This window comes from Scomber scombrus, chromosome 14 (assembly GCF_963691925.1).
Source record: "Scomber scombrus chromosome 14, fScoSco1.1, whole genome shotgun sequence".
NCBI lineage: Eukaryota > Metazoa > Chordata > Actinopteri > Scombriformes > Scombridae > Scomber > Scomber scombrus.
Genome location: NC_084983.1, coordinates 15088502 through 15115375, shown reverse-complemented (window position 1 = coordinate 15115375; position 26874 = coordinate 15088502). Strand labels below are relative to the sequence as shown.

Below are 26874 nucleotides of genomic sequence, written 5' to 3'. Positions count from 1 at the left end.
TTTCATGTTAACTATACAATAAATAGACTGTCAATAAAAAAGTTCTCTCCTTTATTGGCACACATGATACATTTTTAAAACCTGATTGGATCAACAAGCCATCACTGGTCTGTCTCAAAATTTAAAACTGCAAAAACATCCGTCATCCTGGAAATGATGTATTTCTCATGTTTTCCACAAAATGTGTTTTCTGAATTCATGTGACGCCATCTTCTACACTTTCCTGCTTTGGTCTTGCTCCTCAGAGGGTCCGTGCCTGGTCCACACTATAACAGGAGACCTGCTTAGGGCCCTGGAGGGGCCAGAGCTGTGCCAACGGCCCCGACTCATCTCAGTGTCCAGCGAGGGTCACTGTATCATCTACTATGAGAGAGGCCGCTTCTGCAACTTCAGCATAAATGGAAAACTGCTGGCCCAAATGGAGGTCAATGATTCCACACGGGTAAGGCTGTTTGTGTTCATACTGTTTTATACTATTCTTTTTGATGAATATTTATGCATGAATACTGTACTTATTCACTCTTAAATAATATACTGTAACATACTGTTATCTAACACACTGGAGCTCTTTCTCTTTTTTCCCTCTCTCCAGGCGATCCTGTTGAGTAGTGACGGACAGAACTTGGTGACAGGAGGTGATAATGGAGTTGTTGAGGTGTGGCAGGCATGCGACTTCAAACAGCTTTACATCTACCCGGGCTGTGACGCTGGCATCCGTGCCATGGACCTCTCACATGACCAGAGGTAAAACAGTCACGTTGCCACTCTGACAAACAGAAATAGGTGCAGACAGCATGACAATTTATTTGTTAGAGGCCAGCCAAAAGCGGGGCTGCATTTTCTTAAGGACTAATGATGTTAGAGAAACTGGGTCACCTCTGCAGAGCATCCTGCATGATGAAGTTATTTTACCCAAACCTCAAATGTTGTCCCAGGCCCAGGGAAATGTGATATGAGTAAACTGAAATGTGTTTTTTTATGGAGTATGTGTATAGTTGGGTATACTGATGAAGTCTCTGTGTGCTCTCTCTAACCACAGGACTCTGATCACTGGCATGGCGTCCGGCAGCATTGTGGCGTTCAACATAGACTTTAACCGCTGGCACTATGAACACCAGAACAGGTACTGAGGTGGACCGCGTGAGGAAGAGGAGGCTGGAGAGGAGGAGAGAAGAACAAGAGGGAGAAGAGGTGATGCATTCTGCTGAGTATCTGCAACATGGGGAAACTACAGGTACCGAGAGGAAGGAAAAACAAGTACCTTACAGTACAAGGGGGAAGTTGATTTGAGGATGCGACAGCGCTGGAAATACTTCCTCTGTGCACATGTGTATGTACACACACGTGTGTAAACCACAGACACATAACACCCCGAAGATACACACCAAAACCTGCTAATAAAATAGACAGACTGCAGAATGGGGTAAAGAGCAAAGTCAAGCAGACCTTGTAGAGGTCCAACATACCCGTACCACTCACAGGTCTGCCGCAGTTGCTGTTCCTGGTACGCTTAATGCTTCACAGACAAAGAACCTATGTTTAGTTTTTCCATTTTTTTTCTCTTCTTTATCAGTTTCATTCTGTACTTTTTGTTTGAGGAGAATTATTTGGGTGGAATATAAATTAAGACTCCTTCAATGTGTCTAAACTGATTAGAAATGGTCAGAAATGAACCAGCCCCACCCACTATTCAGAAACCGGTGCTATTGGCTTGATCTTAAATTTACCCTTGAAAAATTGCCTGGGGTTGTTATTTTATTTCACTTCATTTTATTTTATTTTATGTTATTTTAAAGATAATTTGTATTCTTTCTTTTACCCGCAGCAGGGTTAAATTGAATTTTAATGTAAATAAGGCTCTGCTTCCTTCGGAGTCTACACTTGTTCTTTCACTTCACGAACTGCGCTTATCACCTTTAATTTATTAATGCTTTAATTTACTTGCTGTATGTAAAATATTGTGTAATAATTATTATAATGTTGACAAGACGGATGGTAATAACGGCGGTGTCAAGGATGGTGATTGTTTTGCCGGAGATGGTAACGAAAAAGAGATCTTGCCAGTGCCACCAAGGATGAAAACCACAAGACGAACATGATTTCCTTTGTATATTTGGTGATTGTTTTGTCAAATATGTACATATAGTCTTGGTTCAGGCTTGGTGGGAGACTTAATCAGCTGAATAAGAAAAGGAAAGGAAACCTTCACTTACCCACATTTGTTGATTATTTAAAAAAAGAGAATCAAATCAATGTAAAAGTTTGTTTTGTATTTGCACTTTGCACCAATCACATATCATTATTTATTAGCTTGGTTCTTTCTGGTCGGCTGCCATTTTGTTTAGGTCCATTTTCCCTCCGGGATTATTTGTGCATTGATGTTTGTATTTAAAACGTTGAGCTCATGTGTGATTATTAAGTTTTACAACCTCACAGTTGTAAGCAATATCATTGATTCTGTAGCTGATAGAGGTGGGAAGGAGGGAGGAGAGAGGATGAAATGTGAGATGTACTGTATGTGTGAAGCCATCTTGATCAAACGCGCACATGCACATACTCTATCGACAGGTTCAACTTACGTATCCAAAAAAAGGTTAAATATTTTTGGATCTATGAAACCCTAAAAACTATTGTATTCATGTTTTATTGCAAAGATGTAAAATATGACATGTGTGAGTTGAAAAAAAATCATAAGAAAAATAAAATATGCAAAGAATTTGATGACTTGACTTTTCATTGGTCACATATTCTGTCTCTTGGCAGTAGTGCAGCACAGAGAGAGAGTCAGACATCAAGGATGTGTTTGGAAGGAAGACCTTCCTTCCTTCCTTCCTCAATTAATCTTCATTTCAGATGTCTGTTTAATGTTAGTCTTACTCTGGAGCACTTCCTGAGACAAAATTTCCACCTTCCATTTTCAGCGCTAGCGTCCTACTTTCCATCTGTACGGTCTGATCCTGCATTGTCTTCTGTCTTAATCAAATCCAGGAAACCTTTGTGAAAAACAGTTATGAAATCTGCGTGAGCCGTGTCTTTTCCAGGTATGAATTAGATTTAATTGGTTGTAAAGTCTCAAGTTTTTAACTTGTTGCTGGAAGTTTCAGCACAGGATATTGATTATAGATTCAGTAATTAACTAGACTTACTTTACAAGCATTAAAAATACATGTTCAGTGTGCATGAGAGGAGGAAATTATTAGTGGCATTCATTTGTCCTATCACAAGGCACAGAGTACAGTAAATCATGCAAGGAAATGGTACATGCAAGTATAAAGGCTGGTGATGCTCAAAGAGCAGAGAGACCCAAGTGGAAAATTAAATCATATTAAATTCATTCATTTTAATCTTTGCACTGAGCGATGTCTCTGTGTGTGTGTGTGTGTGTGTGTGTGTGTGTGTGTGTGTGTGTGTGTGTTTGTGTGGCAAAACAACATGATCAGTAGGGTCTGCACAATGTGTTTCTTTTTTTCAAAATATCAAACTAAAACAGCAATTGTATGACTTAAATTGGTTCTGGATATAAAACATTTGGTTTGCATACAGATTCATCCTCAGTGGAAGTAATGAACCAAGCGGTAACAGAAAAAGATCATGATGCTATTTGCTTAAATCTGGGATTACAATCATTTTCTGAAATTGTGGACATAAGTGATAATTAGATTCAGTGCATATACACTTGCATTTGGTGATTGTTCAAAGTGTAGCCTTTACTGTGCAGAAAAGTAAACATGGGCCAGAGATATTGTTTTTTAATTAATATGAGTTGTGAGCCCTTGTGTAAATCCTTGCAGAAATTGTGGGGATTTTATGATTTATGCTTCCCAGCAGACTATACTTAGACGTAAGACAACCTGAAATGCACAGATAAAAGATGAATTAAGCTTTTCAATACATTTTTCCTGAATGGGTGGTGCATTTTTATTGCCATGCCAAAGAAACTACTTCTCACAATATTTAAACATAAATGCTGTATTTTGCGCCAAAACGACTATCACTGTTGCTAAAGCCTAGAATACAGACAAAGCAGACAGCTGCACAGGGTTCTCATGCTTCAGGCACTATGGAGACTGCGATAAGACTCCATATGAGCTGACAAGTAAGAGAGGGTAATCCGTTACGCCAGTAGACCTGTCTCTCCAGATGAGAATTTCATTGTGTAGTTTGTGTCACTTTTGACCTGGAGTGTCTGCAGCTGCAGACAGAAGCTGCCTTCCTGTCAAGAAAAAACACAACCTCCTTGTCTCTTTCTCATTTTTCACCTTCACGTCCACAAGCGAACGCCCGTAATCCACTTGTGTGCAAATTTTTCCCCAGACTTTGTGGAGTCAAGAAGCATAGTTTTTGAGGTGTCTTATCGTTCATGGTAAAAGAGAGCACCTCAAAGCCTTAGTGAGACACAAGCATGCATTTCTGCACAAAGTTCTTCAATGCTATTTTTAATATTTATTTGCAGTGTAGTCTACACATATTATAACACATAATGTACAAAGCATCACTCATTTGTTCAACAGTAAATATGAAATGTACAGTACAAGAAATGAATTATACAAAAAAGAGGAGGAAAGATAATAGTTCCTCATTATGCGTTTTCCTGCAGAAGGAAGGCAGTTTCTCAGGTTCATTTGTCTTAATCATTGAAATGATGTTAGGAAGGGCTCAGTCACTTTCACCCCTCAAGACTTTTTCATCACATAGTGAGCTGCATTTCCCTTGTGCCTTCGCAAATTGCATGGACACACCTGACTCGCTGGACCACCAGGATTAGAATATGCATGTATGGAGAGTCATGCCACTCGCTCACAGCTCCTATGTGGCTGATGGTGTGTTTTTGTGTTTGTATATCACAGTGAAGAGGTGCACCTGGACCTCTTTGTGTTGCTTTGTGTGTGCTTTTTGTTTTTGTGTGTGTGTGTGTGTGTGTGTGTGTGTGTGTGTGTGTGTGTGTGTGTGTGTGTGTGTGTGTGTGTGTGTGTGTGTGTGTGTGTGTGTGTGTGTGTGTGTGTGTGTGTGTGTGTGTGTGTGTGTGTGCTTGCCTGTTGTTTGCATGTGCTGTAAGCATGCACACATAAGGAAATGCACATGAACATACAGTCAAAAGTTTGGATACCCATTCCTTTAACTTAGAACGTGTGTCCAAACCTTTGACTCGTGCTGTATGTGTGTATGTGTCTGCATCCCTCAGGTGGACAGTGAGGAGATGGTGGACCTCTGAGACGAGATGCTACAGATCTCCATGTTGGTGAAAGAGCTCCCTCCTTCGCTGCTGCAGTCAGGGACCGAGGAGGAGGATGAGATGATGTTCTTCAGCCTGTGGAGGGAGATGATGAGCAGTGTCAGCAGGAATGCCAGCAAACCGAGGAAGAGCCATACGTAAACATAAACGTTGCCCTGTCGTCCTGGTGACGAGGCGGCCGCCGATGTTGAAGCAGATGTTGGGGAGAAACGAAGGAAGGTCCCATTGTCAATTGGAGAGATTCCAGTCTCATTGTGGTCCACCAGTGGGATGTCCATCCCTGACATCCTGGCTGTCGTTTCGTATGGGGTTTGCAAAAAAGAAAAAGAAAGATGAGTGAGGTTTATTGTAAAACAACAGAGACACACTTAACGTCAATATTCATTATTTAAAAGGCCTGCTGCAGAAATTCTCTTTTGTGTGCTGGAGCTGCCAGGGATTTAGCATCTCCCTCCAGGACACTTCAGCATGGCAGATGCTTGCTGACACAAGAGCTTTCACCCACATCCTCAGAGAACCTCTAAACAGCTTTGGCTAAGTTTGAAAGGAAGACAGACAGCAATTCTGATTCAGTGCCAAACATGTACTGTACTTCAAGTGCCCCAGAAACAGACTTCTCATCACATGATGCTTTCAAATAATAATAATTTCTTTTTAGCCTTCTTGGAGCACCAGATGGAGAGTTCATTAAGACTGCAACCCATGAAATTGACTCACAAGGACTCAACTATTATTGACAAAAACATATTAAAATGCCTATCCTTACCCGCTTGGCATTTCAAAGACAAATAATTGCCTGAAAACTCTGGGTTTTGGGGGGGATTAAGCAGATTATAAGAACTTTGAAAAAAACTTGTGATGTTTGCAGCAAAGAAACAGGCTTCAGCACAATCAGCAAGTATATTCGTGTATTAAATCTGTATGAAATGCTCATAGTTGACAAAAGAAAATATAAAATGGTAAATTTAACTTCAATCATGTTGACTTTATAATTTAATGTTGAGGTTACAGCATAGTTTAATTGACTCACTAAAAGTTATTGCTGTGAGAAAATATTTAATGTTTAAGAATAAATGTATGATTAATAATAAAAATATTAAAAATCCAATGGATCTGATGTTATTAAACACACTGACCAGACTGCAGGGGGACAGCAGGGGGAGTGCTTGTCCCACTGAATGCCTGTCAGGCTTGGTGCCTGAAGCTGGGAAGGCTCATAAACGAAGGCATCCTTATCTGATGAAATTAAACTCCTCATAATCAGCTATCACAAAGACAGCTCAGAACCAACCCTCCTCCACTGTATATTAATACTGCTAATAACGCTGCAAACCAAATTACCACAAGGCACAAAACCGACCGGAAGGCTGTAATGCAGACAGGTTCACAGTCTTTGTGTTGGTGAGGGAGTAAAAAGTAAAAAGGAGAGCAAGGCTGTTTTGTATTTGGGTTAGGGCAGCCTTGTGTCTCGACTTGATATATGACAGTGAAGAAAGACACTTCAAAGGGAGGAATAATTGACCATGACCAGAATGAAAGCAAGAGGTCAGCACACACACTCTTCATCTCACAGTGGTGTGTGCCCATTTCTGTCTTATCTGCCAGCCCCTCCTCCTCCTTTCTTTCCATTTCATGCCTATGTATTTCTTCATACACCATATGTGCAAATGGCCACCATTTGCATTATATTCAAGGGAGTAGAGAAAACTACAGCACATCCATTGTACCCTTGTCTATTAGCCTTATAGTATACAACTTTTCTTTATCTTCTATTGTGTCCCCAAACTCTTTTCTTCTTCACTTATTAATTTCCTTTTATTCTCATTGCCCTTCTCTCTCTGGATGTTACAGTTGACAAGAACTCCACTCTCTTTAATTTACAGCAACACTGTACCTTCAGGGAGATACATGGCATACAATAATGAGGAGGGAAGACTTCGACTTGCTCCTCTCTTTCTGTCATTACGTGCACTCTTGCCTTGACTCTGTTTTCTTTATCAAACACTCCCAGCGGTCATGCCAGCCCAATGAAAAACTGTCTTGCCACTGTTGACTTATACTGTCTGTTTCTCTCCTGCAACTTTTCTCAAGTCTCTTGAGTTGAAGAATTGATATTCACTGCACAGACATTGCCGTTCCCTCACCCTGCTTTCTCTAACAATTTATCTTTCCTGTTTTCAATGTGGTCCTTCCTTCCTCTCTGAAATGATTTGATCATCTGGATCTAAGGTGTATTAGCAAAATTTTCATGAAGAATTTCAATCACTGATGGTGAAAACCACATTTACCCACCTCAAGTGATTTCAGCTCAAAATGTGTCAATCATTCTGAAACGTCCTTGAACATGACACTGAACCTTTACCTGCTTGCTCATCTTACATCACTGCTCTACTTTTCCCTCTGCTCATCCGCTCTGCTACCTTTTTCTCATCTTATCCGCTCTCCCTCTCCTCTCATTCCCTCCTACTCTTTCCTGCTCTGTATAGGTTGCTGTCGTTAATGATATGTTGTTTTGAAATCTGTGATCAAGCTTGTTCATTGTGAGCTGAAGTGGCTGATAATTGTGCCTAATGATGCTTTTTGTATCCAGGCAACAAGGTACGTTTGGTTCTTTTTCAAGCTAATCTACTTTAAGAGGGCAGGCCATGCAGTCCTGCTGAGGCTGAGGAGGTCAGACATACTCATGCACACACACAAACAAACACAGATGTGCACACAGATACACACACACAAACATGCCCACCCACATATAATAAATACCAGTAGTTCTCCTTATAGTTAAAGCTGAGAACATCAAGGCTGATTGGAAAAAGGGTTGTCTTTAATGAGGAAAATGATATAAATATTGATAAAAGTTGTTTGGCATGTTTGTTCTAAGTAGTTTATTCCTGCTTCTAAATGGTCAGAAAGCTTCATTCTTTTTTCTGTCGAACAGCAAAACCACAGGTCATTTGCGTAACTTTACAGGCCAAAAACAGGGTTTCTCTCCATGGTTGACAGTTTCATGCCTGTTTCACCTGCTATGTTGCATCTGTGACCACGGCCAACAGTGATACCATGATGCACTGATGCACCCTGGATGTCCACACTGTTTCAGCAAAGTGAGAGGTAACACTGCATCCACTGGATGTAATCAAAAACAACAAAAGGTGTATAGTTACTTTTTAAATGACATTTTCCCAGCTGTTTATTTCCACTGGATCTTTTCTCCAAGATCAACTTCTTTCATTTTTTTTCTTAAGGACTTCAGACAATCCTGCCTTACGCTCCTCATTCTGATCATCTTCAGTCTCTGTGCTGCTTTCTCTCCCCATCCCAAAGCTAGTCTTTGGCCAGGTCCTTGATCAGCTGAGCCAGAACCTCTCAACATTTGTATTCTGAGACTGAGAGAATAACAGTCTGGCTATTGAAAACTAACTGATTTGATTTCATTTTTTGGTCTCCTTTTGCCTCATCTGCTCTTTAGACTCTGTAATTAATGACGACTTCAGCCAGTGTTCAGTTAGGGGTCCAAAAAACTTCTGAGAGGATGATGTATTTCAGAGATCTACACAAATGACGCACTATTTCTGTTTGGTAAAGAAGTCTTGTTTAGTCTTGTTTAATCTCACTCAGATGCGATTGAGGCTGCTCTTCTGAAAGCATGACATTAATGGCTTCTCTGTTAAACTGCCAGACTTGGATAAAGGAATGTAGCCGCTCCTCTCAGGGCTATGTGGAGTTTAACCACTGACACTGTTCTGCCTTTTCTCCTCATTCTCCCTTTACCTTTTGAGTTTCCCACCATCAATAGTGTCTTGCAGAGGTGCCCTTCCTTTTCACTCTCAGCCATGACTTTTTTTCTCTGATTATCTTTGTCAGCTTTTTCAATGTCAGCATTGCCCCCTCAGCTATGTCAAGAACTTTTAATATATTCTGTATAGCCCTGGCTATCTCCACCACACACTCTATACCAGGCCACCTTGAGCAAATTTCTCTTCATGACTTCCATAGCTTTCCTCTCTCCCTGCTCCACCTTTGCTTGTTGTGTCTCTACTTCAGCATGTGTTTTGTCCATCACTAGTCTGTATAGTATCTATAGGCAGTGAGCCTTGACTCCGAAAGCCCACCATTTGTTGTGATCAGACTCCTTCTTGAGCTGAACAATCTCTGCAAGTCACTCCTCAAACAAACAGAAGAGGCTCTGCTGTTGGCGAATGTTCAGCCAGACTTCTTCCTGAGCTACTTTGCTGAGTAGTTTCCTCTGCTCCACTTTTTCCAATTTGTTCCTCAACCTCCATACTTGTTTATTTTTAACTTTTTTTCTTATCTTACATTTATTATCCACAAAGATAGCATGTGCTCCAGTTCACACAGTTTTATTGCACAATGTGTATTTATATAAGGTTTTTGTGCACTGTGTATTTTTATTTGCATATTGGGTTTTAGTACTGCATTGTTGAGGGACTAAGTTCCAAAGTCTTTTACTCGCTTCTGCATGTCATGCACATTTGTAATGATACAATTTGTTTTACTCACTTTTACAAATGTAAAATGAAATGGCATTAAGCTATAATAATACATTTTAATCTATTAATTTACACATATTCTGTGTGTACATTGACGTGTGTGGCTTTATGTCTCAACATGTATCATTTTTGCACTGTAAGACTGGGATTCACAGTCATTTGTCCATTCATTGGCCAAACATAGACATCCTTGGATTCTACTGTTTTTTGCCCTTAATATTTCTAGATTGTTTATAGCCTGCACATGCAAATATTTACCAAGACCCAAACTTCCCTGAGCAACACATTCCCTTCAGTTGTGTTATTAGCATGAATAATGGACAACAGCCGTGTGTGGCAAAATGTCATGGCATTTGGGCCATATTCGTTCGTGTGTGTGTGTGTGTGTGTGTGTGTGTGTGTGTGTGTGTGTGTGTGTGTGTGTGTGTGTGTGTGAGTGTGTGTGTGTGTGTGTCTCTCTGTGTGTGTGTGTGTGTGTGTGTGTGTGTGTGTGTGTGTGTGTGTGTGTGTGTGTGTGTGTGTGTGTGTGTGTGTGTGTGCGTGCGTGCATAAATTGTTCATACTGTAGTCTATTCATCTCACATACTTGAATAGACAAAGACATGTTGAGCTAAATTCCAAGGATATTCAGTCACATACATTCCCATATGCGTTACAACTGGGATTTTCATACACGCATGTACACAAGCATGTACAATTCAAGCTCAAACAACAGTCTTCTAGGTGATAAAAGTATCCTGAATTTCGAATGTATTAAGTATCTAATATTCTGAGCCAGATCAGCTGAAAAGATCAGTTGAGCTGCGGCTCAATGCATGAATTCCAAATCGCCTCTGTAGCCCTGAATACTGCAGATAACCCATGCTTGGGTCAGATATATGCAGGAATGATGAAAGAATGGAAAAAGTGATCTTTCAATCTGTTTCAGAAGCTCTTAACCAGTTTACAAATTTCTTACCCAGAAACCAAATAGTTCACAGTGTAACTCCAATTTGGTTTGTTGAAGTATTTATTTGGAAATTTCAAAGATTGTGTGCAAATAATGTATTCCAAAAAATTGTGACCAAATTAGGAAAAGAGGTGAAATTTCAATGAGTGTACAACATAATAATCCCATGTTTTTATTCATTTATTTTCAATTTGAATGACAAAATCCTACAGTACACCTGAGTGCACTCGAAGCCATACCAGGGGTCGAGCACCACTGTTCACCTGATATCTGATTCTCTCAGATATTCAGTACATGAAAGTAAGGATTTTAAAAGGCCAAATTGGAAGAAAGAGATCTGAAAAGTATAACACAGAGCTTGTTATAACTGACAGAAGGTAACCTAAGTTAAAAACCCGAGCAGACAGTAAGAAATGCTGATCAAGATGACTGGAAGAATTGAAAATGTTTTGGTCAGTGGCCAGTTCAGATAATGAGATCCTTTGCTTTGATGTCTGAGTTTTTCTGTGTGGGTGCGTGCGTGCATGAGTGTGTGTGTGTGTGGCTGTTAGTTCATCCCTGTGATGAAGTGTATTTATACACCTCATTCTCAAATCTGTTAATTACTCCTGATACTTCTGAGTGCAGTTGCCAATAAATTTGATCCGGACTCTGTGTCTGTGCAGCTCATTTTTGGTCACTGAGTGTATTGTGAAGAAAACGGTGAGTCATGCTTCATTTTAAGCGCAAACAAACCCTGCCCCTGTTCTCACTTCCCTCAACAGACACTTTTATGTCCTCTCGCTTTTCCTCTCAATCTGGGGGGTACAATTGCTCTACTCATTACTCACTCCTTCCCTCTTTTTTATCAACTGCCACTTAGGATGCCCGCTCATTTAGCAACTTGTTATGAGCTGGATACACAAGCCTGACATGTATTTTCATCCCCCTATCATATTAAGTGCATGTTGACTAGTCTCAAGGAACATATGTCTTTCTCTTGCTTTATTTTACAATTTCATTTCACCTTTCTTTCTCCCCTTCCATCCTTACATGACTATAACAATATGTGTATTCTCACTATTGCTCTTCAGGCACCAATAAAGCAGTGAATAAAGTTGCCAGCAACTGAAAGGAAGTGAATAGTCTTTGTTTTCAGAAAGAATCGCTTCACACAGCTCAGATTAACATTTGCCCTCACTCTGTCTCCTTTTTAAAAAAAAACAATTTTAAAAAAAGGAGCCTGAAGCATTAAACTGTTGAAAACAAGAACAGTTACAGACCTTTTTATGTGTGAGGCAGCTGCTCCTCTACTGCGTTCACGTCGTGCAGAAATACATCCCGTTGTGTTTGGTCTTTCAGCCGAGCAAACCAGATCTGTTGCCCCTGAGATCTTCCCTGTCCGCTCTCTCTCTCTCTCTCTCTCTCTCTCTCTCTCTCTCTCTCTCTCTCTCTCTCTCTCTCTCTCTCTCTCTCTCTCTCTCTCTCTCTCTCTCTCTTTCTCTCTCTCTCTCTCTCACACTTTCTCTCCCTCTCCCTCTCCCTCTCCCTCTTTCTCTCTCCTGTCTGTCATTCAGCATGGCACACACACACACACACACACACACACAACACAGGCACTACAGCTGGAGTAGACATTGTCAGATGTGGATCTTTCCTGTGAATGGGCTCACATTCAAAAGGGAACACACACACACACACACACACACACACACACACACACACACACACACACGACACACACACACACACACACACAAATACACAAGGCCTGTAACTGAGACACTGTAGATAATGAATGTTTTTTTTGTTTTAGTAGTGAAGTAGTGAAGAGGAAAAAAGAGAAAGCAGAGTTCACTCTAATCCCATCTTTTCTCTCTTCTCCTTTCCCACTTGTCTCTCTGTTTCTCATCACCTTTCAATAATGATCACATCAACTGTCACACTTTGTCTTCTTTTTCAGATACACTAATTTCACTGTAGTGAGTGGTTCAATATGTTGTTCAATATGTAGTTAACACGGGCAGATAAATAGCTAAATCCACAGACATTCAGTCAGATAAATGGTTTGATGAATTAACCAATAAATCACTATTTGTCATTATGTGCGCACCCTCCCACACACCCCACACAATCGACCCCTTTGCTTCTCTACTGTTTGTGTGAGGGACTTGGCCTCACTCTCTGCTCTCTGCAAACTGCGTCAGCAGGCAGTATCCAGTGGTGAGCAATAACCTGCTGCCATTGTGCTGGCAAAACTGAGCTGCTCAGATGAGACCCCAAACCGGCAGAAGAATGAGAAAGGGCGGCTCGAGAAGAAAGACACAGCCTTTAACACCTCTCAATTTCTCTGCGCAGCTCTCCTCGCCTCTCTTAATCTCAAAGTTCTTATCTTCCCTCTCTTTCACTCCTTCTGATCCGCTCTCCAAACTGCATTTCTGCTAACAGCAGCTTGGCACAAATGTTATGTTAAAGTACACAAAGCTCATTATAGGAACTGAACGTTTGCTTACAGAAGGCTACTTACATATGAGACAACAATATTTCCTACTAAATGTTTTGCATATTTTTTGGGGGGAAAACTGTATCTGAAATTAATCAGTCAACAAAAAAGAGATGAGACTATTCTCCAAAGCTGGTTTGTGAGCCAAAAACATCAGTGACTCAACATTTTGCTATCATCAAAAAAAGGGTCCGTTTATTCAAATTACGAAACAACAACAACAAGAGAGCCAGGAAAAACATGTTTTCTCACTCAAATCTGGTGGTATCCAACCATGCCATACTTTATATGGACAGGTTTTGAAATATGCATCTGCAACTTCTGCCTCCAGCCCAATGCAATGAAGGTGAATGAAAATGGAATTTTGTCTCAATGCTCACAGCATTGATAACATTTTAAAATTGTAACAGCAGCATATCTTCACTTTTTATAATCCACAGAGTATGCTGTCGATAGATTTTATTATTTCATTAATGAAAAGTCAGTCAGTCTTCAGTTGAGAAAATTATACTTTTTTTGTAATTTGGGTGAACCAGTCCTTTAAAGTGCAATGTTTGTAAGAGTACATAGTAGTTTTGAAATGAAACTCTCCATTCTGATTCTGAACGTCCTCTATGAGCTTGTTAGAACCTTAATTGTCTTCATGAAGGTGTCAATTGTATGGTAGATGACACCTGTCCTTGATCTGTGAAAGGGAAAAAGGCGCCTCCTCCTCCACAGATGCTTCTATATTCTGCCATCTGCCCGCTGACACAGGCACTAGGGGGAAATAGCAGCAGTGGAGAAAAGAGAGAGAAGAGATGAGAGGAAGATGACTTCATTTCACATCCAAATTCAGCCTTCACTGACATCACATGGCTGGTATTCATGTGTACTTCAGACAAAAAATTTTGACGGCTGTGAAGAGTTTTGGGATTCATGTGACAAGCATACATCCATTTCTGAATATTTACTTAATCTGAATAATCCAAATAAAAACAAAATGTTGATGAATATTTTTAATGAGAAAAGTTTCATTAGTGTTGACTGTGGTGAGAAAGAAACCAAGGACAGTGGAAAACAATATTGCATGTCATTTAATCCTTCTTCTAATCTACACTCTAATAATCACATTCTGTGAGACAATTTCTGAACAAATCACATAATACGTCACACTCACATGATTCCTTATTGTCCAAAAGAGGAAATATGTTTGGCAAAGATAATTATGGCTCTGTGAGTGCATGTGGTTGTCTCTGTGCAAACTTCAGTATTGTGGTGTGCTTTTGTGTTCCCTTTGTGTGTGTGTGTGTGCGTGAGAGAGAGAGAGAGAGAGAGAGAGAGAGAGAGAGAGAGAGAGAGAGAGAGAGAGAGAGAGAGAGAGAGAGAGAAAGAGAGAGAGAGGACTGAAGGATGGAGATAAGAGCTTTGGCCTCAGCTGGCTTTTGTCACTAATCCCAGAAGGCGCAGGAGTGGCCACTGATTCCGTGTCATTCCCTGATATTCCAGCCTGTTCTGACTCCATGCCATCCTGGCGCTGCCCTTGTGAGAACACCAGTCTCTGCACTGCATGTTAATGAGGGGGAGGCATGCAGCAATGGGGGGATGCAAGTGCATTTGGGGATTCTTTTGGGCCAAAGTGAGTGTGCGTGTTTGCCAATCTCATCGTGCTTATCTCAAGTGAACAACTTTAAACTCAGAGATGACGGAAAAGTGTTGAGATATTAGTTCCAAATATGTGCAGTGCGTTTCAGATATTCTATCAGATAAGCTTCATATCTCCCAGGTAATATGAACCAATTTGCCAGGCAACCTACTGAGTGAGCAGCTCACAAAAGCAAATTTTAAGACTTTGATGAGTGCAGAAAAGCTGAAGCTTGCACTTATCGTCTTCTTATTGCAGGAGCAACCATCTTTGCATCTCAAATCTTGGAGAGACAGTTAAATATAATATATTTTGTTGTGCAGAATTGTTAGGCCATTGTGATGTTACGTTTCAAATATTTCGAAAATCAGATATCAGCCAATAAATGCGCATTTCATTGCAGTGTCATGCCAATCAAAATGATCTCCACAGATCTGAGGGCATAGAGCCTAGAAAACAGACAGAGGCAGAACAGTGACACACTCACACACATACACACACAGGACACAAGCCTGACAGGCTTTTACTTGTCCGGAATAACAATGAGATAGATGGCAATACGATATCGGCATTGTCTCAGAATTATCCCCATATAAGTGGGGGAACAGGAAAAAACAACAGCACCCTTGCACTGTATAAGAACACATGTCTGAGCGAGACAACCAAAAGTGTAGTAAAACCTTTGGAAATCAGTGTTCTTCTGAAACCTTTACCATTAATAGTCTTGGCAATTTGGCCTATCTCTCTGAAGGGTACACTCTAAATTCATGAAAGAGGAGAAGAAAGAAAAAAATGTCCTCAAAGTCAGATTCATTTGAATATATGAATAATTTAGTGCACCAAAAGATTTTGGGGCCCTTAAATTGCAAATAAAAAAAGCCCTTACTCTTCAGACATTCATAATTCATATATTCCATGGCTCAGGCATGACCAGACAGGAAGAGATTGGATGCACAACTTTGTCAAATAAATGTATAGTGGATACAAGGACAAAGCTGCGAGGCTTTCAGTTTATAGAATGTCTTTCTACATTTTCAGTCAGTGAATATTTCTCTCTCTTTCTCACTGTCTTCCCCTCTGATTCAATAGTTAATGAATGGAGAAAAAAAGGTAGCAACCCCCAAAACGTAAACAATTAAACTTTCATCAAAGGTTTGTCACATCATTATGGTTAATGCCACATGCTGTGGTATTCTATAATGTGCTGCCCTATGGCTATAGATTTGTTAAAAAGTGTGTATGTGTGTGTTTGGTGTCACGCTCTAAGCAGCATAATTATTTCACCATTGTAAGAAACGAACAATAAGTGCTCTCTGTCTTGACACAACGTCTCCCCCCTTCATCTCAGAGCTCATTTCTTTTTCATGCCCCTGGCTCATTACAGTGAAGGGCCTTTTAATGGAGCCGATTGGCACCAAATCTTTACATCATATTTCGTAACAATAGGCGTTTTGATCCAAATGAGGATCATTAAAGAAGGCATTATTATATTACAAAGACTGTGTGAATAATGTGACCATCAGACAACGAGAAATATAAATCAATATTGAATCATTTTGTAGTTTTTGTTTTTTTCATTCATGTCTTTTTATTGCAGCACTGATGATTTCTCTACTTCTATTAGTTTACTCATGTTTGAAAACTTTGCTATCAATGTGATGATGGCCAGCTCCCTTTTACAGCCTACATATGTATACATGTGTAGTTTAGACAAAATACGTCCCGTAGTACGTCGCCGTATTACGATTGGAGTTATCAACCAATCAACATACATTAGACTATAGGGAATCTGCCTGAGTTGCCAATAAAAGACGATATCAGCCAATTAAACTGTACACTGAGGGTGCTGGAAAGCCTGAGCTCCCTTGATGTTGCGTTTCCCAAACAATTTTCTAACCTGGCTGGGTAATTACTTACTCTCACTTTGAGTAGTCATCATGTCTAGAGATAATAGAGAACAGAGTGATATAACAGTGGATATCACAATGACTCTCCTGGCATTTAAATGTGCCATCAAATACTGTATAACAGCACCAGTTAAGTCACTCATTTGAGTGTGTGATTCTTAAATTTGGACTGAATTGTGATCAATTAATCACCTGTAAAAGGTGACGGGAAAATGTCTGTTCATCATGAGTGAAGCTCAGCATATCATGTTACTTATTTCCATCTCTTTCCATGTTACTTCCATGTTACTTATTTCCTCCTACTTAGTAGCCTGTTTCACCTTTTCTGCAGGTTTTGAATGTACACTGACAGGCCTATCTGTCTGTGCTCAGGTTGTGAGACGATCTCAGCCGTGACCCCTCCCATTGGGGATAACACCATTGGAAGAGGGTGCCGCTGAGAAATGAGACACGTCCATCCTCAGCTGGGAGGATTCTTCCTGACTGGATGGAACAGTATTTTAGAGGTGTAGCTCAAACCATCAGCCCATCTGGCCCAGGCTTGACACCAGCAATACATCATGCTAATGAAATGGCACCAGCCCAATGCTATCTGTCATAAGCAATCTGCATCTGCTTATGGGAATGAACGGAAATGAGAAAGAGAGATAAAGAAAGACTGAGAGCAGGTGCTATTTGTGTTTGTGTGTGTTTGTGACTGGGAACGCATGTGTATGTCCATGCCTCTCAGCACAGTGTGAACTGATATTGATTTTGTTTTGAGAGGAGAAAATAGACACAGCAGGCCACCTTATCCCTTATTTCTACTGGACCAAATAAGCGAGGATATTTCTTTGTTTCTGTGGTAGAACAAAGATCCAATGTATCTTATCTGTCAGAGAGAAAATTGCTCCTGTTCTTCACTGTAACTTGTCTTTTTTCATCCTTCTTTTTTGGTGTTTGTTTCTCGCAGCCTTGTGAAACTTTTGCACATCTATGTCATCTTTACAAACTGTGAAATTTACATGCTTGATTCAGGTGAATACATACATGTTAGTGAACATCTGAATCTGCAGCTGCATTAAAAAAAGATTTAATGGGACTGAGAAAAATGAATTAATCATCTTAATCTCTATTATCTCCTGTTGAGATAAAGGTATATGTAATCATGAATGAAAGTCATCTAAAATTAAACATTCTATTAAGTCATGATGTTTCCTAAATACCTTGAACAAAGTATAAGTGTTATGTTTTGATGTTCCAGGTGTAACTTATGTACTGCCTGAGTTTTTAAGTACCTCTTAACATACACAAGAAATCCTTTTTATATTTCCTTCCCTAAGATAAGTGTGTGTTGTTTGACCGAGGACATTTCCTTAGTGATGGGTTTTCAAAAAACTGAGTCAACACATGTGGGCAAGAATGAAGATAAAACTAAAAATGAAGCTGACTAGACTAATATAAAAAACAACTAAAAACGTGCACAAAAATTGAAGGAGCTTCCATCAAATACAGACATCAGGAAAGTATTAGTAGTGACAATTACCTGATGGATCAAGAAGTAGCATTGTGACCACAAGGTTGGAAACTGGTTTTGCTCAGCAACAGCGGCATGGCAAGACTGCAGTTAAAGCTCCTGGGTTCCCATATCTGCCTCTTCAATTTATCTAATCTAATTATCTAATAATAATAATAATAATAATAATAATAATAATAATAATAATAATAATAATAATAATAATAATAATAATAATTAAAGCCGCAAGCGGCGATGGCGGGCCCTCGCTCGCCCATGCCACCGCGGGGCCTGAGGCATGGCGGGGCTGTGGCGTGAAGCAGAAAGTGAGAAAAAACCTGGAAGGAGGCCAAAAATGCAATGTTTCGTTCATCCAGTAGGGGGCAGTCACAGGTAGTTACACATATGGTCTGGTGTGGTCTGGTGTGTTCAGGGCGGCCACTCATCAGTCATGTGAAGTTTGGAGTGAATTGGACAAAGCATGAAGGAGTTATGAGAGGTTGATGGTTCATCCACCAGGGGGCAGTAGAGTGTAATAAAACACAAGCGGTTGCGTTCAGGGTGGGACAGTGATTACACATGTGAAGTTTTGTGGAAATCGCACAATGATGATGTAAAATATGGCACTTCCTGTTTCCACTAGGGGGCGACACGAGTGAGATCGCCTATGAGCGAATGGAGACGTTGAGGTCGGCACCATGGACCTGTGTACCAATTTTCATGATGATACGAGTTCAATAAAGCCATCAAAAAGCCAAACGTATTTTCATGGCGAGGAATTGATGGTCGCCGCGTCGCCACACGGACGCCATTACTCGTAGCTTCACAGTCTTCATAATGTAGCTTCACCAACTGGTTATGAATGAAGTTGATGGGGCAAAGTATGTAATTTTAACGAATCTTAGTTCACTTCCTGTTACCACCGGGGGGCGCTATGAGTTACGTGGGAAGTTAATATATCGGGACGTTCAGGGCGGAGCCATCATCATGTCCAGCAAGTTTGAAGCTGATTGGATGAAGTATGTGGGCGTGAGAGCCACTCGTATGTACATGGCGAGCACGCCAAAGTTAGTTGAGCCCTGGCAGACACGTCCTTTGACCTACGGATGCGCAGAGCACAACTTAAACTCAGCTAGGTCTGGAGATGTTGCGTACCTAATTTGAACTTGATCGGGCGAACGCTGTGGGAGGAGTTAATTTTAGGTGGGAAAAATCAAAACCAAAATGGCCGACTTCCTGTTGGGTTGAGGTCATGAGGTCAAGAGGCTTTTTTGCATATGTGGGTATAATACATATGTGTACCGAATTTCGTGAGCATAGGACAAAGTTAGCAAAATTCCCTATGGGCATTTTTGGACTTTGTAGGAGGCGCTATTCCGCCATTCTGCGTCGACCATGTGCGACCACCCAAAAATATCGAATTTCGGATGAGGCCTGGACGTCCGTGCAAAAGTATAAGCATTTTCGCATTTGGGAAAGGGGCGAAATTGGGGCACGAAATGTCGGAAGAATAATAATAATAATAAACATTACAATTTCAATAGGGCTTTCGCTAGGCGACTTGCAGTCGCCGCTCGGGCCCTAATAATAATAATAATAATAAACATTACAATTTCAATATAGCATTTTTCCCCGGGGGTCTTCCATACCACATGATTACTTGATTACTTGATTACTTTGGGGTCACTTGCACTTTGGGGTCACTTGCACGTTGGGGCATGACGAATTTCAATAGGGCTTTCGCCAGGCGACTTGCAGTCGCCGCTCGGGTCCTAATAATAATAATAAACATTACAATTTCAATAGGGCTTTCGCCAGGCGACTTGCAGTCACCGCTCGGGCCCTAATAATAATAATAATTATTATTATTATTATTATTATTATGTGCATTCTATGTCCCATATATCTAAACCTGGTGCATTCATTTGAGTACTTTGAGTCAGTTTGGAATTTTAATAAGCCATACATTTCACTTCTTTGCACCATCTCTATCCCTGAGGAGTTTGACCGAACAAAGGTTCAGTGGTAATTTGTAAAAAATCACATATCAAGGTTGCAAATGTGTCATATGGGCAGTTTTATTTTCATTTAAACACATTCCTATTATTTGTTTTTTCAGGGGGAGTGAAGCCACATGATTAGACTCTGTGTCTGTGTGTACCTAATTTGACAAGCTCTAGATAAATTGTGCATTTGACATAATAACATGTCTGCATGAATTAGGCTGAAAAACATCAGACTATTATCACTGAAGGGAAAGCCTGCCACCTGATGGATAATGTGGAACGTACAGGCTGTCAGCTGGCTACTCTCCACCAGGCCAAGCGCTAGGATGAAGTGACTTAAGGGGCAATGTTTTTTAATGAAATGAAATTAATTGAGTCAACCATGCACCAGCCATAAAAAGACTAAATAACAAGAACATTCACAACTGTCACAAAATTAAACGGTTGTCTTTATACGATGCAAACTGATCTCGTTCTTGTAGTAAAGGAAGGAAGAATAAAACTGTTGTTACTGTCCTCCTTTTGGTTTTTAAGAGAGAAAACATTCACTCTGCTGTGACAAGAAATCAGATGTATGTTTGGGATGTTTTACAGCAGAAGCTTAATAATTTAGTCTCCCACTCTGTGATTAATGAGTGCACACCAAAAAATCACTCAAGAATGGCGTCCTCATCATTGATTTTGATGCAGTCTGTTTAGAAACACTAATCTGAGGAGAACATGCGTCACCATGTGATGAAATGACACATCTGACTGTTGGCAGACAGCTAGGATGACTAGCTGGGCTGGAAGGATAAGATGAAAATCGGAGTAGGTGCTGACAGGATATGCTAAGATAAGATAAGAAGGGCTGAGCACAAAGAAGTGGGCTGGTCCAGTGTTTATGATGAAAGCGGCGACAATACTGACTCTACTCATCAGTCAAATGCCTACATGCTGTGTGGCCAATAATGTGTGATCATTGGATTCCCAAGTACCTGCAGAGAGTAGAGGGGAAGAACAGTATACTGGAATAAAAACATAAGTAATGAAGACAAATTATACTTACAAAAAGGGAAAATAAATAGTTCAAGAACAAAAATAATTTAAAGAAGATAACAAATATACATATAATGCATTTTAAGTACATACTTTTAGTTACATACTTCAAATACTATCCAAAAGAGGATTATAACCATTTGATAAATATTTAAGGCATTTTAGTATTTTATTTATTTATTTCATATATGCCAGTAGTTTCAGATAACAGTGTTTCGTTTATTCATTTATTGCTTTTTTATGATTTACTAGCTTGAGTGATTTTAATAAAGAGTCCAATTCACATTAGGTGATGTTTTTGAGAATTTCTGTTTATGAATAAAAAATGTGGCATAATAAAATTAATAAGATATTCTTCTAAGAGCTTCAGAGAAATGAGACTCCAGTTCAGTCCAAATTGTTTTTTTTAATATTTAACATTCAGAGAACGGGTGTGAGATCGTTTCTGTATAATGTTTACATGTTATGGTGTTACGTAATTTAATTACAAACTAAATGTAACTGTTATCCATTACAGTTACTGAGAAAGGATGTGCAATTAAATTACAGTTACTTATGAAAATGTTGATGATTGCAAAGGGGGTTACATCTAAAGTCAGACCTTTACGATTACATTTAACATTACTGAATACATATATTGCCCTTTTTAATTATTTTAAATCAATATGTTTTTATACTTTGACGTGGGCTTAAATTGTGTCACAGTACCAATCCTCTGGAGCTCAGGGTAACTGGGGATTCGTGACGCATTACGTCCATTACGTTCGGCTACGTCATTGTGCAGAGTTCGGTGGAAACAGCTGATTAGTTTACAAGAAACGTGAAGAAAACTTCCCAGCTAATCAAACGCCAGACATCCAAGAAGCTGCTTTGATCCGCTTCATCCCAGCGAGAGATCGCTGTTTGTCTGCAAATAGGCAACAAAGACAGTCAGTCGTAATTCATCCGGTTAATTGGGTGGTTTAAGTGGAGTGCACAATTAGTCGCTTCCACTCTGCCAACGTTAACCAGTTATAACTACGCTGAGCCAGGTTATGGTGAGTATGCAGTTATGAAACACATTGAAAACCAACATGAAACAATAGTTGGACTGTGCACTGTGATACACTGAAGTGATGCAGTTATTTGTAGCCTGATTTCTGTTTTTCTACAACGTTTGTGTTGTCTGAGTTTGTGTGTGTCCTGGTGATGGATGGACTTCTTGTAACCATGGTGATGATGTTTCTGACATCTGCACTGCAGGAGAATTGAGTGGAGCTATATTCATCTATCCTGTTTCTCACTTTTCACTGATTTATTGTAGACTTTAAGACTTTGAGATTTGCATACTTAATAGTTACACTGTTTATCCTCACATTTATTTAAGTTGACAAATAAAGTTTTGTTTCTTTGTGGCTTGGTTTTGTACCAGGATCTGGGAAACCAACCAGTATGATTGGAATACAGTATAGCCAGCTTCAGTAGTCCCCAACCTTTTTGTCTCCTGGCTCTTTGAAGAAGAGGTTTACATTGTTTCAAGTCTTTAGTAGAATAATACTCACAAATGTAACACGAAATGTACACTGAAACAATATTTGGTCGTTTTAATTGTTCCTCCTTTACTTGCTGTGCAGAGATCCCTCTCTAATCCAACTGTAAGGTGGGTCACAAAATCCACAGTCCTCATTGTGCTCAAAAATGAAGCTAAAATGAGACCAAACAAAGTGTCTCTCTTTTGATATAAAACAGTCAAAAGTCTTTGAATGCATATATACACTCTTTTGTTCCCCGTGGCTAACACTGAAATCAAATTATAAATGGATCTCTTCATTGCCAGTATGCAGAGGAGGAATAAATGTTGGCTCACGTATTTGTGCATATGAATATAGTTTTCAGGCACATTTTGGAAAATGTACCTATCCTTGAAATGTATGCTTCAGAGCAAAGCAGTCCAATCTTGCAAGAGGTTGCATAAGTCTGTGAGGTTTTATGCTTGAATGTTGTTTTTTCTTATTTCATTTTAATTGTTTTTAGAAGCATTGCCAGTTGAAACTTTTTGAAAATAATAAATTAGTTGAGTTTTTGTCTTGTTTACTATTGTTTCAATCATCTTGCGACTCCTTGGGCACTCCAGACCCCCATATTGTGAACCAAAGGCCTACCTACATATACATACATATGGTTGACTGACATGTTTTGTAAATAGAACTTAATATGGTCCATCTTCCAGGTGCATATGTAATGATTTAGGTACTGTAATGTTAAACTTTTTTTTATTAAGGGTTTCTGTTATTTTGCCATTCCTTGATACCATGTTAACCAGCTTCCTATTTTTTATTCTATCTTTCTTTCTCTCCTTGTTTAAAGATGAATTTCAGCACCAATGCCCACTGCGGCAGTCACACTAGCAAAGAAAATATTCCACATTCAAGCAAAGTAGATGCGTCGCAAGTCCAGAGGGCCAAACAGCGGACAGTGCTCGGTGTGCTGTCAGAAAATGAGCATCGGGGTCGATCCCTCAGCCAGGTGGGTGAGAGAGGCACGGTGAAGAGCACTGAATTTGAGTGATTTTCACTTGCAGCTCACACAACATTTCAACCTGACATGGCAATCACGTTGACTCGTTTTTTCTCCACAGGGAAGCCACTTTTCCAAACACAGTTCGGCCTCAGACAACTCTCAGCTCACCTTCCTGGGCTGTCCATCCAGCTCGAGCTATGACGTGTATGTCGAAGAGGCTTGTGAAGTTGTTCTTGCGGCTTCTGGTCAAGAAGTGGTTTCAAACAATTGTTACTTAGATAATGAAGCTGCTGCCTTGCAAAATGAAGATTTCAGACTCCTGCTGGAGCTGAGTTCAAGTGAGTGTGGCCTCCATAAAAACGTCTACCATGTAAGACTTCATCATTTATTGTGTTCTTACCCAGCTGCTGTTTACACTTGTAGGTTCATGCCAGGATGCTTCTATGAGGTCTGAAGCAGATGAATCCCTGATGTCTGAGGACGTGCTGTGTGTGTCAGAGTATGCAGAGGATATTTACCGGCACTTAAGGGAGAGTGAAGTGCGACATTTTCTGAACTATGACCACTACATAATTTCTTTGCTATTTCTGCCTATACTCATATTACTGTAAATTGTCTGCATTAAATGCACTGTAGCTATGGGTTATTGCTCCTCAGTTCACAGTAAACACATCACGATATCTGCTTTTGTTTCTAATGTCAGATGAAGTTCAAGCCAAGGCCAGACTACTTAGAGAAACATCCAGAGATCACCGATGGCATGCGGGTCATCCTGGTGGACTGGCTGGTTGAGGTTGTCCAGGAATACAAGCTTCGCTCTGAAACTCTGCACCTTGCTGTCAACTACATGGACCGCTTTCTCTCCTGCACAGTATTTGTGAAAAGGGGCAAGCTGCAGCTGGTTGGCACAACTGCATTACTAATCGCTGCGTAAGTACATGTTGTATCAAGAAAGACTTGATACTGTTCCTGTGATTTCACGAAAACATTTTGTGATAGTGGTAAAAATCTACCTCATGCAGTAGCATCAACTGGATGTTTGACGGCAAGTTACAACCTGATCTGTCGCCTTTTAGAAAATATGAGGAGATCTTCCCACCTGAGCTGAATGAGTTTGTGTATATCACAGACAGTACCTACACTAACAAGCAGTTAGTCCGGATGGAACATGTTTTTCTAAAGGTGCTGGCTTTCAAGATGGCAGCACCCACCACAAACCAGTTCCTTCGCCTTTTCATGTCCATCCACTCTGTTTGTTCCAACACAGAGAATCTTGCACTGGTGAGAAAAATCGATTGCTCAAATGCCAGCCAGACTGGTTTGGGTTTGTGCCTTTGAATATACAGTTTTCCATTTCCCTTGATCATATTTTGATATGGTTATCTGTTTTCCCCTTGTTTCTAGTATGTAGCAGAGTTGAGCCTGCTGGAAATCGATCCTTTTCTACAATACACCCCATCTATAGTTGCAGCTGGGGCCTACTGCCTAGCCAACTACTCTATAAACAAATCTCTCTGGGTAAGTTTGTGCAGATCCTTTTTCTCAGTGACAAAACATCCTCTTATGACAATTTCATTTCAAGAACTTGCCAAAATCAGACTTAACAAGCCCAGTCTTTTCATATTTTAGCCTGAAGTTTTACATAACTTTACTGGTTATGCCGTGGCTGAAATTGCACCCTGCCTGACTGACCTCCACAAGCTTTACGTTAGTGCAGAAAGTCGCCCTCAACAGGCCATCAGGGAAAAGTATAAGAGTTCAAAGTAAGGTGTAGCTTATAGTTTTTCTAATAAGCTTTTTTAAAATAAATATATATTGAGACAGGTTTACAGCTTTTATATCTAATATAAACTACAGGCCTTTTGGGCCTTTTCATGTGTGGTTTCATCTGCTGTTTCTCTGGGATGTTAATGTTTACAGGACATCATTTTATATCCCTAATGAGTGTCTTTTATATCTCCATTTACAGGTATTGTCGTGTTTCTTGGATCACTCCACCTGCTGCTCTGCCTGTCCTATAAATCACTGCTCTACCCTTCTTCTGACGCTTCTGCCAGAACATAATAATATTTCTTTTTTTAAAAACAGCATACTGTCAGTACCACACATGCTACACCCCCAGGACAATTTATCTTCCTCTAATAGTTTGAAAATACAATAAAATGATTTTTTAAAAAGCATACTTAAGGACTTATGAATTTTAACCCAGGAGGTGTTCATGCAAAAGGTGCAGTGTGAAGACTTTGGTGACATCTAGCAAAATGTGCCATAAATAGAATATAAGTATGTTTTAATTAGTGTATAATCGCCTGCAGAAAAGAAATAGTTGTGTTTTCGTTACTTTAGAAAGAACCCTTTACAAATACATAGGGAACGGGTCCTCCACAGAGCCTGTCATTTTACACTGCTGTGCAGAAAAATCAAACAATGGCTCTAGAGAGGGCCTTTTGCATTTTTGGTGTGTGTGGCGTGTGTGTGTTTGAGGTGGGGAGTCTAAATCCTATACACTTTTCTTTAAATCATGAAATACAACAGCTTCCATATCTTGTAAAGTCATTCAAAAACATGGTCAAGCAATTTATGTGCCATATTTATATACATGTCATAATGTATCTTAGGCTATAATGTCTCACAGTAAATGTGGAGGAAAACATTTAATCATATAACTTCAAATTGCTGGACTAAAGGGGAAACATGTTTTCATTGATCTCAGATTTCAGCGCACGGAGTCTGCGGGATTTATTTTGAAAGAGTTGGCCGGAAGCCATTGTTGTCTGTGGGTGTATTGACAATGGTGTTGACTGCTATGCTCTGGTGTCACTGCTGTCGGTGCGTCACATTAAAGAGAGTGAAGTGAACACGTTGATAATAGGAGGTATTGTCACATTAATAAAAGTACAGAACTGTGGAAATCTGAAAGAAGGACGCTCTGAAACCACTTGTTTTATTGTTTTTTTATTGCCGGGAAAACTGAAGTTTGGCTGTCAAGGTAAGATAGTTTACTTTTTATTTCAATGGTCAGGAATGATGTTTGGAAAGGTTACGCGCATTTGTTGTTTGATACATTTGATACCAGCATGAATAATAAATAGGCTATGTTAACCACATTTTAAACGGAAGACTTTTGTGTAGA

At 39.9% G+C, this 26874-nt stretch overlaps 3 protein-coding genes across 5 annotated transcripts in view; 2 read left to right on the top strand and 1 right to left on the bottom strand.

Moving 5' to 3' along the window:
* nbeaa (neurobeachin a) overlaps positions 1-1130 on the top strand; it is a 91744-nt gene extending 90614 nt beyond the window's left edge. For all 3 annotated transcript variants that reach the window (XM_062432475.1, XM_062432474.1, XM_062432473.1), the window contains 3 exons: positions 246-442; positions 593-744; positions 1040-1130. In XM_062432475.1, the coding sequence (XP_062288459.1) occupies positions 246-442; positions 593-744; positions 1040-1130 (440 nt within the window). The remainder of the gene's footprint in view (positions 1-245; positions 443-592; positions 745-1039) is intronic.
* A 3956-nt stretch (positions 1131-5086) lies between these two features.
* Positions 5087-12031, bottom strand: LOC133994509 (serine-rich and transmembrane domain-containing protein 1). Its single transcript, XM_062433780.1, has 2 exons — positions 11953-12031; positions 5087-5525 (listed from the first exon to the last, which is right to left on the bottom strand). The coding sequence occupies exon 2, from the start codon at positions 5518-5520 to the stop codon at positions 5179-5181; it is 342 nt and encodes a 113-aa protein (XP_062289764.1). The 5' UTR covers positions 5521-5525; positions 11953-12031; the 3' UTR covers positions 5087-5178.
* A 10075-nt stretch (positions 12032-22106) lies between these two features.
* ccna1 (cyclin A1) lies at positions 22107-25508 on the top strand. Its single transcript, XM_062433174.1, has 8 exons — positions 22107-22279; positions 23589-23747; positions 23860-24079; positions 24165-24280; positions 24445-24671; positions 24818-25022; positions 25146-25259; positions 25371-25508. The coding sequence occupies exons 1-8, from the start codon at positions 22277-22279 to the stop codon at positions 25506-25508; spliced, it is 1182 nt and encodes a 393-aa protein (XP_062289158.1). The 5' UTR covers positions 22107-22276.
* Positions 25509-26874: the final 1366 nt, after the last annotated feature.